This window comes from Sylvia atricapilla, chromosome 11 (genome assembly GCF_009819655.1).
Source record: "Sylvia atricapilla isolate bSylAtr1 chromosome 11, bSylAtr1.pri, whole genome shotgun sequence".
In the NCBI taxonomy this organism is placed as follows: Eukaryota; Metazoa; Chordata; class Aves; order Passeriformes; family Sylviidae; genus Sylvia; species Sylvia atricapilla.
The window spans coordinates 11,536,739-11,553,117 of NC_089150.1; the positions used below are offsets into that span (position 1 = coordinate 11,536,739).

The window sequence follows — 16,379 nt, forward strand, 5'->3', positions numbered from 1 at the left end:
GTGATATGGTTTAGGGATGATTATAGTGCTGCTGGATGGTTGGACTAGATCTTGAAGGTCTCTTCCAACCCTGATGTTTTGGTGATCCTTCCTGAACCTGGGAAGGGATTGAACACCTTTGGTAACGGTTATATGGAGAGATCCTTGTTTTAAGGAGCACAATACAGCACTCCTATGCCTCAAGTTTCACTGTTCCCTATTTGAATCTGAGTAATAGCCCTCTCCTGATTTGAGAGGAATTGAGTTTCTAATCAGTGAGGTCTTATGAACCAGACAGAAGGATGTTCCCAGCTTAACATGCAGAGTAATGGGGAAACTGATGACATGTGGGAATGTTAACTCAATTAGTAGCAAGTGTGAGGATTCCTGTGTCTGCTTCAACCCTGTTGATTTGTTGGCATAGGGAAGCAGCTCAGGTTTCAGTGTTTGGCTGCCTTGTAAGATACAACTCTGCTGGGAGAGAGTAGGATGGGTCCTAAATTTTTTTTACCCAGAAGAGATGGCAGAGGCATCAGTTCCTCCGAGATCTTTAGATCTTGTTGGTGGGAAGGCAGCACAGCTGCACCATGCAGGGCTTTCCCCCACAGGAGCCAACTAATCTGTGACAGAGCACTTTAAGGAAAGATTGGGCGTGTGACTTCAAAGGAGAGCTGACAGTCTGAGAGGATTTCTGGTCCCATGGGACAAACCTCATGCTGCTTTTTTGTAGTTTGTTTTTTTGCTGTGCCCAGCTGCCTGCCAGTTCGTGCTCTGCTCCAGGTGGAAAGAGGAGTATGAAAGAGAGGAAGGTGCAAAGGACTTGAGAATATTTTAGTATGTATTTAGGCAGAGGAGGTGGCAGATTGGATTACTGATCCTTGAAAATAACATCTCATCTGACAGGGCCTTGTTTTAAGGGGTGAAACCCTCACTTTTCCCCCACAGCATGTCAGGGCAGAGGGAGTTCTTGGTGTAAGAACCAAGTTATCCCTGAGTTACCCCTGCAGCAGGAGGAGTAGCAGGGCCCTGGGAGATGCACTAAGCTTTACTATCTGTCTGAAGACAGTCCTGCCCAAACCTCCTCAATCCCATGGCCTGTGGCTGTTCCTGCCATCCATCCAGCAAGGCAGTGACCGTGTCTGCAGACACTGGGATGTTACCTGTTGGTATGGTCCTTTGGGAAGACCAGTGCCAGATAGTGAAGGAGAGATGGATTTTCTTTGGTCTGTGCTGCTGCTGATTGCTCTTACCAGCCTCCTTGGCCTATGAGGAAGCATCATCAGCTGGCTGTTGGGAAGCAAAGGTCTTTGAATCCTCAGGGTCTTTGGGTAGGGTATCAGTTGGGGATGCTCTCTAGTGAGATGCAGCAGCAAAGCAGCATGACTTCTGCCTGCCCTGGGCAGTGAATCCCAGTGGCCTCTTTGCAGACAGAACTGGGAGCCAGTCTCCACACCACGGCCCTGAAGGTCAGCAGCTGGGTAACACTCACCTTTGGGCAACATCTGGGAGGAGCTGCTGGCACTGTAAAGGGAATGAGCTGTGTTTTAGGGAATCCACTTGCCAGCTGAACAGGAGTAATCTGCACCTCCTGCTTGGGGTAGATGGGACAATGTGTTTTCTGCTCAGGAGGGTTGGGCAGGAGTAGCATGGGCAGTCCTGATTGCCAGGGCAGTGGGTGTGTTTGCTGACATGGCCCTCTCTGCCTGGGAGCTTGCACCCATTCTGGCAGCAGTGAGCAATGGATTGGAGTCAGGGATGTGTGGAGTTTTTTTGTGTAGATCTCTGTAACACATTCAGACAGCTGCTGCCCACTGTGCTCAGTGGAGCATCTGCTCTGGCAGGCAGGAGAGGAATGGGAGCCTTGGGTATTTCAGACAGTCATTTACTTAATAACCATAGACAAGGCAGGGGGTTCATTTCTGGCTGTGAAGGGATCGTCTTCCTTCCCTTCTCAGTGAGAATGTGCTGTGCTTGGCTTGGGGAGAAAGGGAGTTAATTGGGATGCAGACTCCTGAAACAGAACTCTGTGGGTATGAGCAGTTTCTCAAGAAAGATGGAAGTTGATTTATGCTTGCTGGATTTGTGCCTGCCACCCTGAGCTAAACATCTGATCTTACAGATACTTTCCTTTTCCTGGGTCCCCAGCTCCTTGTTAGCTTCCAGAAGAAACCCCAGCCTGCTCTGACCTTCCATTTGTGAGCTGCATCTCCTTCAGCAGCTATGTTTGTCTAGCAACAACACTTCCATACGTGGTCAGAGCCACAGAACAGCAGGAGCTGTAGTTGGAGGCAGGGGAGTTAGATTCAGCTGCTGTAGCAAAGCAAAATGAATACAGATATTTGTGGGATGACTTTTCTGCTCTGAAGTGCTGTACAAGCTAAAATTCTGCATTTCAAATATGCCCAGGTCGATTCAGAGTTTGGTGGTATTAATTGGATGTGCCAGGAAGGAGGATTTGGTTTTCTGTGCTTTAGCTTCTCTTCTGTAGTATTTCCTATTTAGCTTGTAGCTGACTGCTACCACCCCATATCTTTCTCAGTCCCATCTGAAATGAATCTCTGGGTTCCTGCTGATTCCTAACACTCATAACCTCAACTTAAAGATGCCAGGTGTCAAAACTGTTATTTATTATTGTCTGTGAAAGTGCCTATGGACAGACAGATGTGGAGAGAACAAACATGGAAATTATTCCTTGGGGATATGGGTTCACTGGGATGGGATGGGTAGATTGAGAAGTGCACATATTGGATGGGGTCGTTCTTTGCTGTGGCAGGCTTCCTTCTCTTAGAAGGTCTTTGCCATTTGACCCCCACCTGTGGCTGGACAAATGTAATGGGGTATTCTGTGCCTCTCGGAGTTCTTGGTTCAGATGTAACATGAAATCTTTTGAATCTCTTTTTAGATTATACCTTTCCTGCTTCATCTCAGAAGGCATTGCTGAAACAAAATGGGACACAAGTAGACAGCTGGGAAATGGCCACTGTCCAGCCACCAGCAGAATTTGTGGAGCCTGACATACACACACCTTTCTCCACACTAGAGGAAGAGGAGGGGCTGCTCCCTATAGACCACTCGAGAGGAGGAATGGAGAGCCTTCAGACCTCTGGACCAGAGGTTACATCTTCTGAACCAGTGGACCAAGAGGACTCCTTCTCCCTTCTGTTTTCCACAGCCTCTGCCAGGCCAGGTGTTGTGACTGAGGCAGCCATAGGAGGGCAAGAAGAGGACTCTTTTTCTCCAGGCTTAGACCTTGGGAGCAGCATGGGACCAGGTCTTCAGCCTGTGCCCTCTACTTTTTCTACTACTGTTGCTGCAAGATCTCCCAGTGATTCAGAAGAACTTTTTGAGGTGACAACCGGAGTCACTTGGGCTGTTGAGGGAACAGATTCAGAGCTGACTGTGGCTACAACAGGAGCAGAGCTTGCAGAGACCACAGTGGAGGCTGGTGGGGAAGAGCATTCAGCCAGGGAGGAGGTCTCAGAGCCCACGGTGGGGTGGGAAATGCTGGAGCCCACGGCGTTGACTGAAATGGAGCAGACAGTGGAAACACCTGTGGGGACACCCTCTCCTGCAAGCAGCTCCCCAGGCACCCAGACTCTTCCTGGTGGTGAGCAGCATCCCCCTTCTGTGTCTCCGTGGGACAGAGCTGATGAGCCTGCGCTGGATCCTGTTTGGAATGACACTGAGTCAGCCACTGAGACTGTGGCAGCAGAGAGGAGCTTGTCACCACAGCCTGGGGATGCTCACATGGCCATGCTGCCAACTGAGCTGCCCTGGGACTCAGCACAGGTTGCACTGGGAGCAGGGGTGGGAGGTTGCAGTGGGAATATTTGGGTACTTTGCTCCTGGGGAGTGTTTTACCTAAGTCTGACTGCTGGAAGTAGTTTTTTCTGTTTACCCACTCAAAACTGAATTTTCAGGGAGAGTTGTTCATAGCAGTTCTTAAGGGTATCCATCATCCTTGATGAAAGCTCTGGCCCCTCATATCTTCCCAGTTGCACAAAATCCTGCTTCTGTTTATCAGAAGCTGAACACCTTTCCTCTGGGGCAAGCACAGCAGAGAAAGCTCCTTGTTTCCTCAGCCTGCATTATTGGAAGTGTCAGGACAAACATGGCCCCAAGGATTTCTGGAAAGGGAGTGAAAAGAAAGTGTTCTTTTTGCTGCTGCTGCCTGCAGGGAGCAGATACAGCAGAGTACAGTTATGTGTGAGGATATTGGGTCTAGGAGAGCCTGTGGGAGAGGAGAGGTGAACTGTAGTTCCTGAATCCATCAAACAGGCAGCTGCTTAAGAGAAGATATGTAGCAGGGGATGACTGGTGAGGAAGTACCAAGCAAGGCTTTTAGTTTTGCTTTCCGCCCCATGTTACTCAGGAGCCTTAGCAAGTAACTTTGTCCCTCTATTCATCCTATCCTGCCTGCAAAGTGCTGCCTTGTCTCACCAGTTTGTTTAAGGACCACAGAGGCTTCTGGTTAGGTTTTGTGTGAAGTGCTGATAAGGCTGCAGGCTAGAGAGCTTTCCACTGAGAGCCTGTGTTCTCCTTGAGTCTAGATAGAGGTGGAAGGTCAAGCTGAGCTGTGGCAAGCTGGCAGAGTAACTTTGTCCCTGTTCTATGTTAGCACTGGAATGGTGATTCATTCCTCCTTAGAACGGAGAGTTAAAGGACAGTCACATCCTTTGAGGAGTGTTTTGGGAGTATGGCACAGCGCCTTGCTCCTGTCGCTTGTGTACCCTGTGCTTTCAGCAGCAGCTAAATTCACACCTGAACCCAACTGTCTTTGTCTTGTCTCTTCAGGTGATCTGCAAAGACTGGAGCAACCTTGCGGGAAAGAACTATATCATCCTGAATATGTCAGATAACATTGACTGTGTAAGTCAGTCCAAAGAGATTTGATGGCACTGGGGCAATGGTGTTTAGGAAAGTGAAGGCAGGCACAGCTCTTGCTGTTTGCTTTCACCACAAAACATTTTAAAAGCACTAAATCTTAACCTGCAGAGGCTGTGAAGAGAAGGGAAGGAGGACAGAAATATATCTGTTCCCTAGAAGGGAAAAAGAGTGGGTGGAGAGAGATGATTATGCTCCCAAGTCTAGCACATGTCAGTTCCATACTGGATTTTTTACCAACTTCTGGCTGCTAGTCTGTGCCAGTCAGTACCTGGATTGTCATGAGAGCTTTTAACATTGCACCTCTTACAACACTGAATGCAGTTCTCCTTCCTTCTCTTCCTTTTCCTTCCATTCCTTCCAGCATATTGTAACAATCCTCTGATGGCTCAGAGGAATAGGGGCTCCCATTTGCACTGTGCATAGATAAGTATCAAGCAGGTATCACTAAATCTTCCTTAAGGGTCTCTTCTCTCCACCCTATTATATTGTGTGTTATCTGTGTCTGTTAACCAGCCATGCTCTGCTAATCCAATGCCTGTCCATCCATCCTCATAAAGCTGCAGTTAATTCCTGAGTCTGTTGTGGATCCCTGATAAAAGGGCTTGTTCACTTCTGCTGGCCCTTTTATCAGGCACTTAACAACCAGTTGTGGAAAGTCTGGGGTCAAGGTGCCTTTCATAATTCTAAGAAATTATTTTGAGCCTGACAACCTGAGACCAAAATGTTCCATTGAGGAATTGTGTTCTGGCCTTGTGCATTTGCACCCCTGCTTTGTGGGGCTCCTGCTATGGGCAGAGCCAGCTGGTTCTGTTACTGCAGGGTTCCTCTGTGGCACTGACGTCTTGCCACTACAGGTGAGTTCTAGGTTGGTTTGTTTTGGTGTTTTTTTTTTCTGAAAGGTGACTTTTTTGGGGACAGATGGGGAAATTCCTGTACACAGTAAGGCATGCCGACTGCTCTAAGAATAGATGAAAAGTCAGTCTTTTTCCTCCTAATTTAGGCAAACCAGCATGGAGGGGTTTAAGTATCTCTGCTACGGTTCACAATTGTAATTCAGAAAAGGAGTCCTTGAAAACCAGAGTCCTTCTGCCCTGTTTCCTTCATGCCCTCATTGCTCTCTCTCTCCCAGCTTTGTGGACTTTAAATACCAGTTAATTTTGTAATATGTAGTAATTTCCTTTCTTTGGTCACTTGTACTTGTGTTGTTTAAACCTCTGCAAGGAGAAGGACTGTAAAGCAGATGTGCAGATGTCTCTTGATCAAATTATGTCTTCACTGTTGAATCCTCGGTTCTGCCTTGCTAGAGGAAGATGATGCCCTGGGATAGGCAGGGCTGAACTGTTTTTCTACTTGATTTCATGTTTCAAAACACATTTCCTAGTGAATGATTTGTGCTGTACTACCCCTTATTCAAAGGGACATTTGTCTACATACATATTTAACATGAGCATCTCATCGTTCCCTGCCTCTCATTACCATTTTGCATGAGTGAAGCTGGAATCAAGCTCTTCTTTCCACTGATGTTGATGCAGTTTTTTTTCCTACCCTTGGTAATTTGCTCAGTTTGGGCACCTCACCTATTGTCTGCCTATCTCTTTTGTTTTTTGGTTTCTGTATTGGAACTCTGTGGTGTTTGGGTTTCTGGGATTTTGAGGGAGAACCTGTGTCGCCAGTGCTGTAGTTTAAATTAGTGTGAATGGGTATTTCAATGGGTATTTCCTCATGTATTTCAATGTTTTGTTGCCATGATCTGGTGTGTATCGAGTCCCACTGAAAAAGTGAGGGACAAGGAGGGTGCTTAGTTCCTTCCAGAGGGTTGCACTTTGACCTTCAATACACTTCATGGCACCAGGCTTTTACCTCCTGTGGGTCCCATGTCTGTATTTCTGGGTTAAACTGGAAGCCCATTTGTCTTCCCAGTGGGAAGGGAAAATCTTCCCTTGTCTTCTCCAGGCAAGGGAATCACTTCAGTCTCTCTCTGGGCAAGCCTCCCACTCAGCTTACCTGGAAAGTTTGCCCAAGTGAGAACTGCAGGATCTGACCCAGCAGTGGTACCTGGCTATGCTCAGGAGGCGACCTCCACCTTGGCACAGGTGCATTCAGGCTCCTTCACTGCTTCCTCCTCTCCACCATGGAGAATTGATCAGTGCTCTGCAACCTCTGCTTTCCCCATCACCAGAAACATCTTGCTTCTGTCCTCCTGCTCCTGGCTCAGCTTCTCCCCTTTCCTCTGCATCCCCCAAAAGAGAGCCTCAGACTGGCAGTGGAACCATGATTTGGAGCTGCAGCTGAGCATTGTGGTGCTGCATCACAGTGCTGCTTCCTCACACAGCTCCTCCTGCCTCTCCATACCAAAACCCATAATTTGATGAGAGGAGGCACTGCCAGGCTCTTGTGATTCAGGCTCCAGTCATCGATGTCTTCTCCAATTAGGCCATTTTTGGCACAGACCTGTGCCTGCCCTGAGCGCTTCAAATTGCCATGGCAACAAGAAGTCTCCATTTTATTAATCATCTGTGTGGCCGTCAGGTTGGCATGGCAACTGGGGATGAGAATAGAAACACAGGAGTGAGAAAGCAGCAAAGGAGCCTGCTGAGGGATGGCTGGACTACATCAGGCTGAGCGGCACCTGCTGACCCAGCGCTCGCTGTGGGGAAGAGCCTGGCTGCTTCCTTCTCACCTTACACCATAATGTTGCTGCAGGATCCCTGTGTGCCAGGAGAGCTGGGCTTGGTGTAGGGTGTATGGCAGCCACAGGAGCTGAGGAAGAAGGTTGGTGCATCAGGGGATGTTTGTGGGTCCAGCCTGCGGCACTGTGAAGCAGATTGTTGCATCAGGTTTAGCACTGCTGGCTTTTGGGCACATGTGAGGTCTCAGCTGTACCAGCCCTGTGGTACTACAGCTGCCTTGTCCCTACCGTGCACTCACCAAGGTTCCTTTCCTGTGGCAGGAGGAATTTCGGTTGGAGAGGGGTCCCCAGCTGTTGGCACTGGTGGAGGACGCCTTCTCCAGGCAGGCAGAGGGGCTGCAGGACCGCTGGCTCATCTCTCTGAGCAAACCCAATGAGAATGACAAGCACTTGCTAATGACGCTGGCAGGGGAACAGGGTAAGTGCTGGCAGAAGGAGCCTTCCTGTGATGGGGAGTGTATTTAAGAGGCTCCCAAGTGGAGGTACACAGCCCTGTTGGAAGGAGCTTTTGCTTTCCAATCCATTTCAATCCCAGCAGTTCTCAGTATTCACTGGACTTGAGGGATGGAGAAGGACTGAGGATATCTTTCTTCACATCTGCCTTCTGGGTTGTCCTTCACTGTTTGCACAAAGCTCTATCTTCTGCACTTTGCTTCAGCTTTGCTGCCTCCCTGGATTGCCTTTCCCTGAGCATCTGTCAGCTTTCTCCTTATACTTATGTACTCCCCTCCATGGTAGAATATGACAGCCTGCTCTTGGTTCACTTCCTAACCTATCAATTCTGCCCAAACTAGGATGGTCCCCATTGTGCCTACCCTCATCCCCAAAGAAACAAAAGCTGACAGTGAATATGGGCTGGACTGGAACATTTTGCCATCTCTCTATTCCTGTTTTGGTACAGGGGTCATTTTCCTGCTTAGTGACAGAGGTTTCTAATGTTGACATTATGGCCTCTATGACCTTCATGAACCTGTCTCCATGACTTTATGAGCGCTGCTGCTTGCTCCCAGAGCAGACACAGATCCTGAGAGCTTCTGTGGTAGTGGGGAGGGTACCTAGGTTGCTCTGATATCAGTTCATCCCTGGATTTTTTTACTTCTTTAAAGAGTATTTGTAGGTACCCTTGTCTGTGATCCTGTGTTCTTTCAGCCTCCTGACATAAAATACCAATGAACAAAAATGTGTGTTTCCCTGCCTCCATCCTGTTGGGGATTTTAGACTGATGAATACATATGACTGAGTCACCTGAGCTGAGAGCAGCACTGATCTCCTCCTCTACTTTACAGGTGTTATCCCTACAAAAGATGTTCTTATGGCACTGGGGGATGTTAAGAGGAGCTTAGCTGAGGTAAGAGCCTGTCTGCCTGCATCCTTTTGTTAAGACCGGTTATACAATTAAAATAAGCAACTTGAAAACTGCATATCTCAGTCTAACCAAGTGCTGAACCCACAGCAGGCAAACACATCAGTCAGACACTTGGCAAACTCCCTTCTCCCCTGACTGGTAGTAGCCAGGCCATCAAATGTCTGCTCCTTTTTAAGAGAGTAACTGGGTTATTCCCTCCCTGCTTTTCTGGCTTGGTTGTGAGACTGCTTTTCACACATTCATTTCGTTGGGATTCTCAGTGTCACCCCTTCCATACTGTTGTCAAAAGCAGTGTGGGTGGTGCCCCACATTTGGCCCTGCTCGCCCTGCAGCTGTGTTACATACATTGGCTTCTCTTGACACGTTTGCACACCTTCTGCAATTCCAGGGTCTGCATTTCACTCCTTAAACAGCTGCCTCCACAAGGGCAGGCAGAGGACCTGGGTCAATGGATGCCAGACTTCTCTCCTAGCTGCCTCTAGGCCTCACATATTCCCTTCTAACCCTGGGCAGCTTGGAAGAGGATAGAGAGGAGGACAAGTCAGTCCCATGATCTCTGGCTTTGCCCCTTTGTCCTACAGGGTATGTAGGCACTGAAGACCTGATTCTGCTTGAGTTTTTGTGCCAACCCTGGAGTGATTTTGCTGATTTTAGCAGCAGGGTTGCATCACTGCCTTGCTGGCTGTCTGCTTGCGGGTTTTTTCCCTGACCTAACAAACTGGTGCAGTTAGACAAAGCAAATTAAGTGCTCGGTGGTGTATTGATTGGCTTACACCAGAGAAAGTGCAAAAAGCCACCTTGTAAAAATTGTGTGACTGAAGTATCAGCACCTAGAACTGTTCAGTAAGAAGGTTTGTGTGGTTGCAAGGTTTGACTTTGTGACTGTGGCCCCATGTTAATGTGACTCCTATCAGAGCTTCCTTGCCCCATGCCTCTGACTCTCTGGCTCTGTCAGTAATGAAACTCTGCTCACAGGGCTTCCCTTGCCCAAACATGAGATTGCAAAGAGGAGGGAGGATATTGGCTTACAGCTGTCACACTTACTATTGAATTGATACATAACCTGTTTCAAATCTGCCAAGTAGAACCAAAGCTGGGCTGTTTTCTGACAGCCACAGGGAGCCAGTTTCTAGGGCAGCTATTCCTAAGCTTTTGGGCTCGCCAGGCAGCTGTCCACTTTCAAGAACTTGTAAAGACCACTATGTCCTCTTAGGACCTAAACTTTAATGGAAACCAATTTATTAGGGTTACATTCTCTGCCAAGGAGTTACCAAGTCTCAGCACCTGTCAGTGGTCTGTAGTTTGTCTTGGGAACTCTCAGTCTTGGACAGTTTCCTGCATGAAAGCCTCCTTGTTGTACACAAAGGTGTGATATGCTTGTGCAAGTGAGCAAAATAAAATTGTGCCTACTGTCATTTGCTGATGTGTCAACTTTCATGGAAAATGGTGTTATGTATAGTTATGAGCTTTCTAGTAGTGTAAGACAGTGTACAATCCGAGTCTCCAACCCTGGGTTTTAGTTCCTCTGCCCACATTTGTGGTCCTGTACTTGCACCCTGGAAAGTCTGAACAGGATTTTATCTGCCTGCAGATCAGGACTACTAGTGTATTCCTTCCTTCGTTTCAGATTGGTATCCAGAACTACTCGACCACCACAAGCTGCCATTCGCACTCTAACCAGACCCGCAGTGATTATGGGAAGCTCTTTGTGGTGTTGGTGATCATCGGCTCCATCTGTGCCATCATCATTGTGTTGGGGCTCATCTACAACTGCTGGCAGAGACGCCTGCCCAAGATGAAGAACATGGTGAGCACTGGATGGGTGGAGAAGGTGGTCAGACTCTTAGCCCTTGGGATGGTGGAGATTGGAAAGTTAAGAGGGCAATTGTTTTCCCCTGTCCAATTGTGAGACATTACTGGATACACTGCTGGAGCAGCAGTGGAGTTCATTCAGGTGTAAGAGATGCAAATGTGCTTAGGGCAGTGCATTTCCACTGTGGGGGTTGGGCTGGGAATAAATCTACCTCTTCCCACTGACGCCGCAAAGTTCTCGGTGACCCTCATAGCCTGGTCTGATTGTGCTTCTCAGCAGCATTAATTTCTGTCCCCCTTTGTCTCCGTTTGTGTCCTCTCGTCCCTGGCAGTCACACGGCGAGGAGCTGCGCTTTGTTGAGAATGGCTGCCATGACAACCCTACCTTGGATGTGGCCAGTGACAGCCAGTCGGAAATGCAGGAGAAGAAGCCGAGCGTGAATGGTGGAAACACCATCAATGGGCCCGACAGCTGGGATGTCCTGATCAATAAGCAGGCGAGCGAGGATGTGGATGTGTTTGAGGAAGACACGCATCTTTAGGAAAAGAAAGGAGGGAACCACCCTCGTAAACGCACTTGTTTCTCTCCTATCTTGACTGATGGACCATGGGATCGGGTGGCTTCTCAGGAACTTCTTAAAACCTTTGAACAGGTGTTTGGGCAAGTTTTCCCTATGGAAGTCCTGAGCCTGCATCTGAGGCTAGGAGCCAGGAGGATCATGGAACAGGGAAGCAGGAGGGGTGGGTTTATAGATCTCCGTGTGTGTTCCTATCAGTAGCACCAATGCTTTCATCACCTTTAAATGCACTTATTGTTGCTGTATGGTAGTGGCTGGAGAGCATCTGGAATGGAGAAACAGATGGTGGGGCTGCCTGCCACCAAGGGTCCAGATTTGGGGAGTAAATTCACTTTCCAGATTCTGCCCTAGAGATCACATTCAGTCCATGCAGGTGCAGTAAAACTTGTGCATTCTGGAGGGAGGGGAGCCAAGATTCCATCGATGTTCTGGGCACAGTTTTCATTCCCCATGTGAAAACAGGTTTTCTAGTGCTCTAGCACTCAGCTACTAATTGTATGAGAGCTGTTGTTTACATTTGGGGAAAACACCCCCCCCCCACCCACTCCATGCTGTCATCTCATTTCACCCCTGGTACTATGAACAGCCCCACTCCTTTTTTCAACTCCACAACTCCAAGCTGAGCTTGCAAAGTTTGAGCACTTTACCTTTGCTTGACTGATTACAGAGAATTCAGTGCCATGGTGCAGCATTTTAGATGGAAACACGCTTTAGGTTGGAGCGTTGCTTGAAAATTATGTTTACATGCCTCTTTCACAATAGCCTGGGAAATCAGCAGGAAAATATCCCTTGTCTGAGTGTAAGTTTTAAACTGGCTGGCCTTTTCCACTCCAGTTCTATTTTTCAGGATATTTTGGTTTCAGTTGGTCATTTTGCGTTAAATATAAACACTATGTGGAACTTTTTTAATAGGGGAACAAGTAATATTCTCATCCTTTCGTTTCAGTATCAGCATCCTGCCCTGAGGGAAGGGTGGAAGTGTTTAATATCCCACAGGTATAAATCAGGGTAGCATCTTTAAAATTACTGCACTTAAACAATCTAAGAGCCAGTTCTGATGAGATGAGAATCAGATCTAAGAGCTCCCCAATGAATGTTTCTCAGGCATGCCTCAGGCAACTTTGAGGCTCCAGCTCCCTGAAGATGTGTGCTGAAGGCATGTGAATATGTGTAATTGTTCCCTGAGCCCTGCCTAAACTACTGTCAGGCCTGAAATCCCAGAATATTTGTTTCTTCTGTCATTGAGGGATTGAGCAACTTTCTTTGGTCAGAGGCACCAAAGTGTTCGATGAGTACTTCTCTCCCTAGTGGTGATCTGCGTGCTTTCTTCCTGTGAGATGCAGCTTCACACTTGGTCTTGAAGGGAACCTTTGTAAACAGAGGCCCCGGATGTGCAGCCTGATGCTGAGCCTGTAAATCTATCACTGTGTGTATAGAGACCTCTAGCATGTTCCTCCCTGGTCCGTGTGCCTCAAGTCAAGGTGCAAGAGTCTGTTGCTGCAGTTTGTGTCGTGCTTTGCATACAAACTGAATCACAGATCACCTCGATGTAGGACCGCTCTGATACCAGTTTATTAGGGATTCAAGAAAGGTGATAACCTTTGGTTTTCCTATCCAGATTCTAGTTTTTAGTGGTTTTAGCCTGCCTCCATATCTTCCCTGGTGTTATGTCGGAGACAGTGATCATTAGCTCCTTTTTTACCTTGGTGGGGTTGCAGAGATGCTCAGAGTTCCTTCTCCTGCCCCAGCAGTTGGTGGTGGGGGACAGTCCATGTATGTGGACTACATGGGCCTCTCTGACCACTGCTCACTGATGGCTCCTGCTGAGTTTGATGGGATTTGTACAGTAAAACTGCACAAGGCCACTGGCTGTGTTGAAGGCACTTTGGAGCTCACAGGATTAAATGCAAATTGTTGTTATGGTGAGCAAATTAAAGCATGGAGTTAAAATTTGAGTTCTTATAGGATTTAGCATAACGGGGCCGGCATGCCTGTGTTTTTTAGGCAGCTGCACTGTGTAAACCTTTCCAAGTCAAATAATCCTCATCAAATACGTTTTTAATGCCCAGTGGCTGTTAAAAAGATAATGCCACCAATCAGATGTGAATCATTTCACCCACAAATTGCTTTCTTGGTGCATGTCCCTGCTAAGAGCTGCTTTGCTGCTCTGTTTTCTCTTCACTACCCTAACTCAGAGAAACAACAAGGCACTGATAAAGCAATGCTCCTGGCTGGGCTCAGCACCTCCCAATCTTGTGTAAAGTATTCAAACTTTAAAGAAACAAAGGGGGCTCAATAATCAGCTAGCAAGTTCTCCTAATTTGCTCTTCTGGTCTCTCATGGCCTGGAGGATTTTCCAGAGATGCTCTTCTCTGTCTGGAGCATCGAGGTGATTTGAGAGACACTTTAAAGGTGGCTGTTGTGAGGCTGATGACACTTTTCTACTGTCTCTGACAGGGTGCACCTGGCTGTATGATCCCAGTTTAGCTTCAGAAATCTACTGGTTGATAGAATTTCACTTTAGTCTGGTGATACTTTTTATCCTTTTACAGTTTGTTTTTTCTCTGTATCATTTTTTTGCACTAGGCTGATCTTGTCGATTGCACTGTTGTCCCTCTCCTGCCAGCCCTGCAGAGACGGGTCATGTCCGGGGACCTGCGGGCTGGGAAGCACTGTAGAGAGGCTGTTGGTAGCCCACTTTACTCTGTCCAGTGCTTGCATTTCCAGCTCTGCACAGGGAGGATGTAAAGAGGAAGAAAACTTTTGTCTTAGCATTTGTAACAGGAAGCTTTTCTATCACCCTAATGTAGTTAAACTTCTTTTTAATAAAAACTGTGAAAGCTGGACTTCTCAGAGCAGTGTGCCAGACGACAGAGCAGATACAGGAGACAAAACAATTCCTGGAAAACTTTGCCACCTACTCGGACATCACCGTAATTCCATCTGCCAGATGTTTGGTCGCACTGACACCTGGTGGCGGTTGGGAGTTGGAAACGAAAAATTAAAAAAAAAAAAAAAAAAAAAAAAAAAAAAAAAGGGGGGGGTCGGGAAAGAGTTTTTCTCTTAGCTTTGGATATTTGTTTCCTGTGACTTGCCTCGGATAACCTGCTTTATTCACGAGGGGCTGCAGGACTCGACTGGGAGCAGAGGGGCTTGTACCAAGCTTGTCAAGAATGGTTTGTGTGAGGACATCCTTGTCTGTCAAGTAATGAGATGGGACATTCCCTGGAGTCACCAGTATAGAGGCCCTGAGTAGCAACACAGGGTCTCACCTCCATCCCTCCATCTTCCTGCTTTGTCTGCCACTTGCTCCCTCTGCTCCTTGGAACCGCAGCTGGAATGCAGGGACTCTGCCTTGAAATGGAGGTGGTTCTTCAGAGAGAGCATCAGGTGCTGTTGTGAGCGCAGTGCCTCAAGGAACGCTGGCGATAGCATCGTCTGGATGCATGGCCAAGATCAGAGCGGCTCTCCATCTCTGTGGGGTTGTGGCCAGATGTGATCTTGGATGGCCAAGCTGCAGATTACTCCGAGGTGTCACCCAGATATCTGGAACTGTGCCTGTAACATGGAGTCTAACGTGTTCTAGGACTCTGCATCCTGCACACTGCCTTGGGGTATGTGGTGTGGAAAGAAACAATGAGGAGTGACCTAGTAATTGTGCTGTGAAGGATGTAATGCAGCTTGAGAATACAGTTCAAGATACACTTTAAGGGTCCCTCTGGCAGAGGATGTGGTATGAAATGAAGGTACATTATCCTAAGGACTATTGCAGCATGACCTTAGAGCATTGCAGCAGGGTCCCACTGCAGCCACTGCCGTCAGCAACTCGTCTGTTCCCATCTGCCTTGGCAGCCATGCAGGAGCCCATCTATCCTTCACAGCAGGTTTGGGAAAGGTCAAACAGTCAGACACAAGCACCTTCATCCGTGCTGGCTCATGAGAGCCTCATGCGCTCACATAAGCTGACAGTGAGGCTTTGAGCTGTTCTCAACACCTTCATTCCTGCTGGACACAAACTGCAAGCCTTGGCCACTGCTCGGGATCGCTGCCGGAGAACACTTAGGAACACTTGTGTTTGGCCCTGGAAATAACAGGGTTGTGGTTTTGTTTTCTTTGCAATAAAACACACCTCCTGGGTGTCTGAACACTGACTTGAGTGCAGTGCTTTGCTTGATTAGATCTGCCTAAATTTCATGTCTGCTGCATCTCACAACGCAGTGCTGGCCAGGGTTTCTCTGCCAGGATGGGGGTCGTCAGCCTCGTCCCCCTTCCACACAGTGCACTCCTTAATTCTCCCATCAATGATTTCTGTGGAAGCCCTGAGCCATGCCAGGTGCCCAGGCTGTGGAAACAGGCTTCCCCCATAGGAATATTCCACCCCTCCAGCATGCACAGGAGCAGTCCAGGACACCTTTCCTGCTAGAGTGGCTTAGCAGAAGCCTCTGTTCCACAGCAGAGGCCCTGCCTGTGTGCCCTGTGCCACATATGTCCCACACAGCTCTCCACCATCCCACACCTGCTCCAGACCTGGACCCCATACGGAATCACAGAATTATTAGGGTTGGAAGGGACCTCTGGAGATCATCCAGCCAAGCCCCCTGCCAAGACAGCGTCACCCAGAGCAGGTGACCAGAACACATCCAGATAATGCTTGAATGTCTTCTTATAGACTCCATGCCCTGCCTGGGCAGCTGTTCCAGGGCTCTGCCACCCTTAACATAAAGAAACTCTTCCTCATGTTGAGGTGGAGCTTCTTGTGTTTTGTTTATGGCCTTTGCTCCTCGTCCTGTCGCTGGGCACCACCAAAAAAGAGTCTGGCACCATCCTCTTGGCACCTGCCTTTGAATGGATTCATGAGACCCCCTCTCATCGCCACGGCACATAGTCCAGAGAGAGCCCTGCCACACATTCCAAGCTCCATCCCAACCGTGTTCTGGGACAGCTCCCCTCCTCAGGTGTGTTCCGGATCAGTCCCCCGGGTTGTTCCAGAGCAGGTCCCCTTTTCCCGAGGCCCGGTTCCGGATCAGTCCCCCGGGTTGTTCCAGAGCAGGTCCCTTTTCCCGAGGCC

The 16,379-nt window shown here is 48.2% G+C and overlaps 1 protein-coding gene across 1 annotated transcript in view; it reads left to right on the forward strand.

Moving 5' to 3' along the window:
• Positions 1-15,462, forward strand: part of PODXL2 (podocalyxin like 2) — a 32,221-nt gene extending 16,759 nt beyond the window's left edge. Inside the window, exons 3-8 of the mRNA XM_066326671.1 lie at positions 2,882-3,768; positions 4,774-4,848; positions 7,817-7,973; positions 8,842-8,903; positions 10,549-10,728; positions 11,066-15,462. Coding sequence (XP_066182768.1) covers positions 2,882-3,768; positions 4,774-4,848; positions 7,817-7,973; positions 8,842-8,903; positions 10,549-10,728; positions 11,066-11,275 — 1,571 coding nt within the window. The 3' untranslated portion in view covers positions 11,276-15,462. The remainder of the gene's footprint in view (positions 1-2,881; positions 3,769-4,773; positions 4,849-7,816; positions 7,974-8,841; positions 8,904-10,548; positions 10,729-11,065) is intronic.
• Positions 15,463-16,379: the final 917 nt, after the last annotated feature.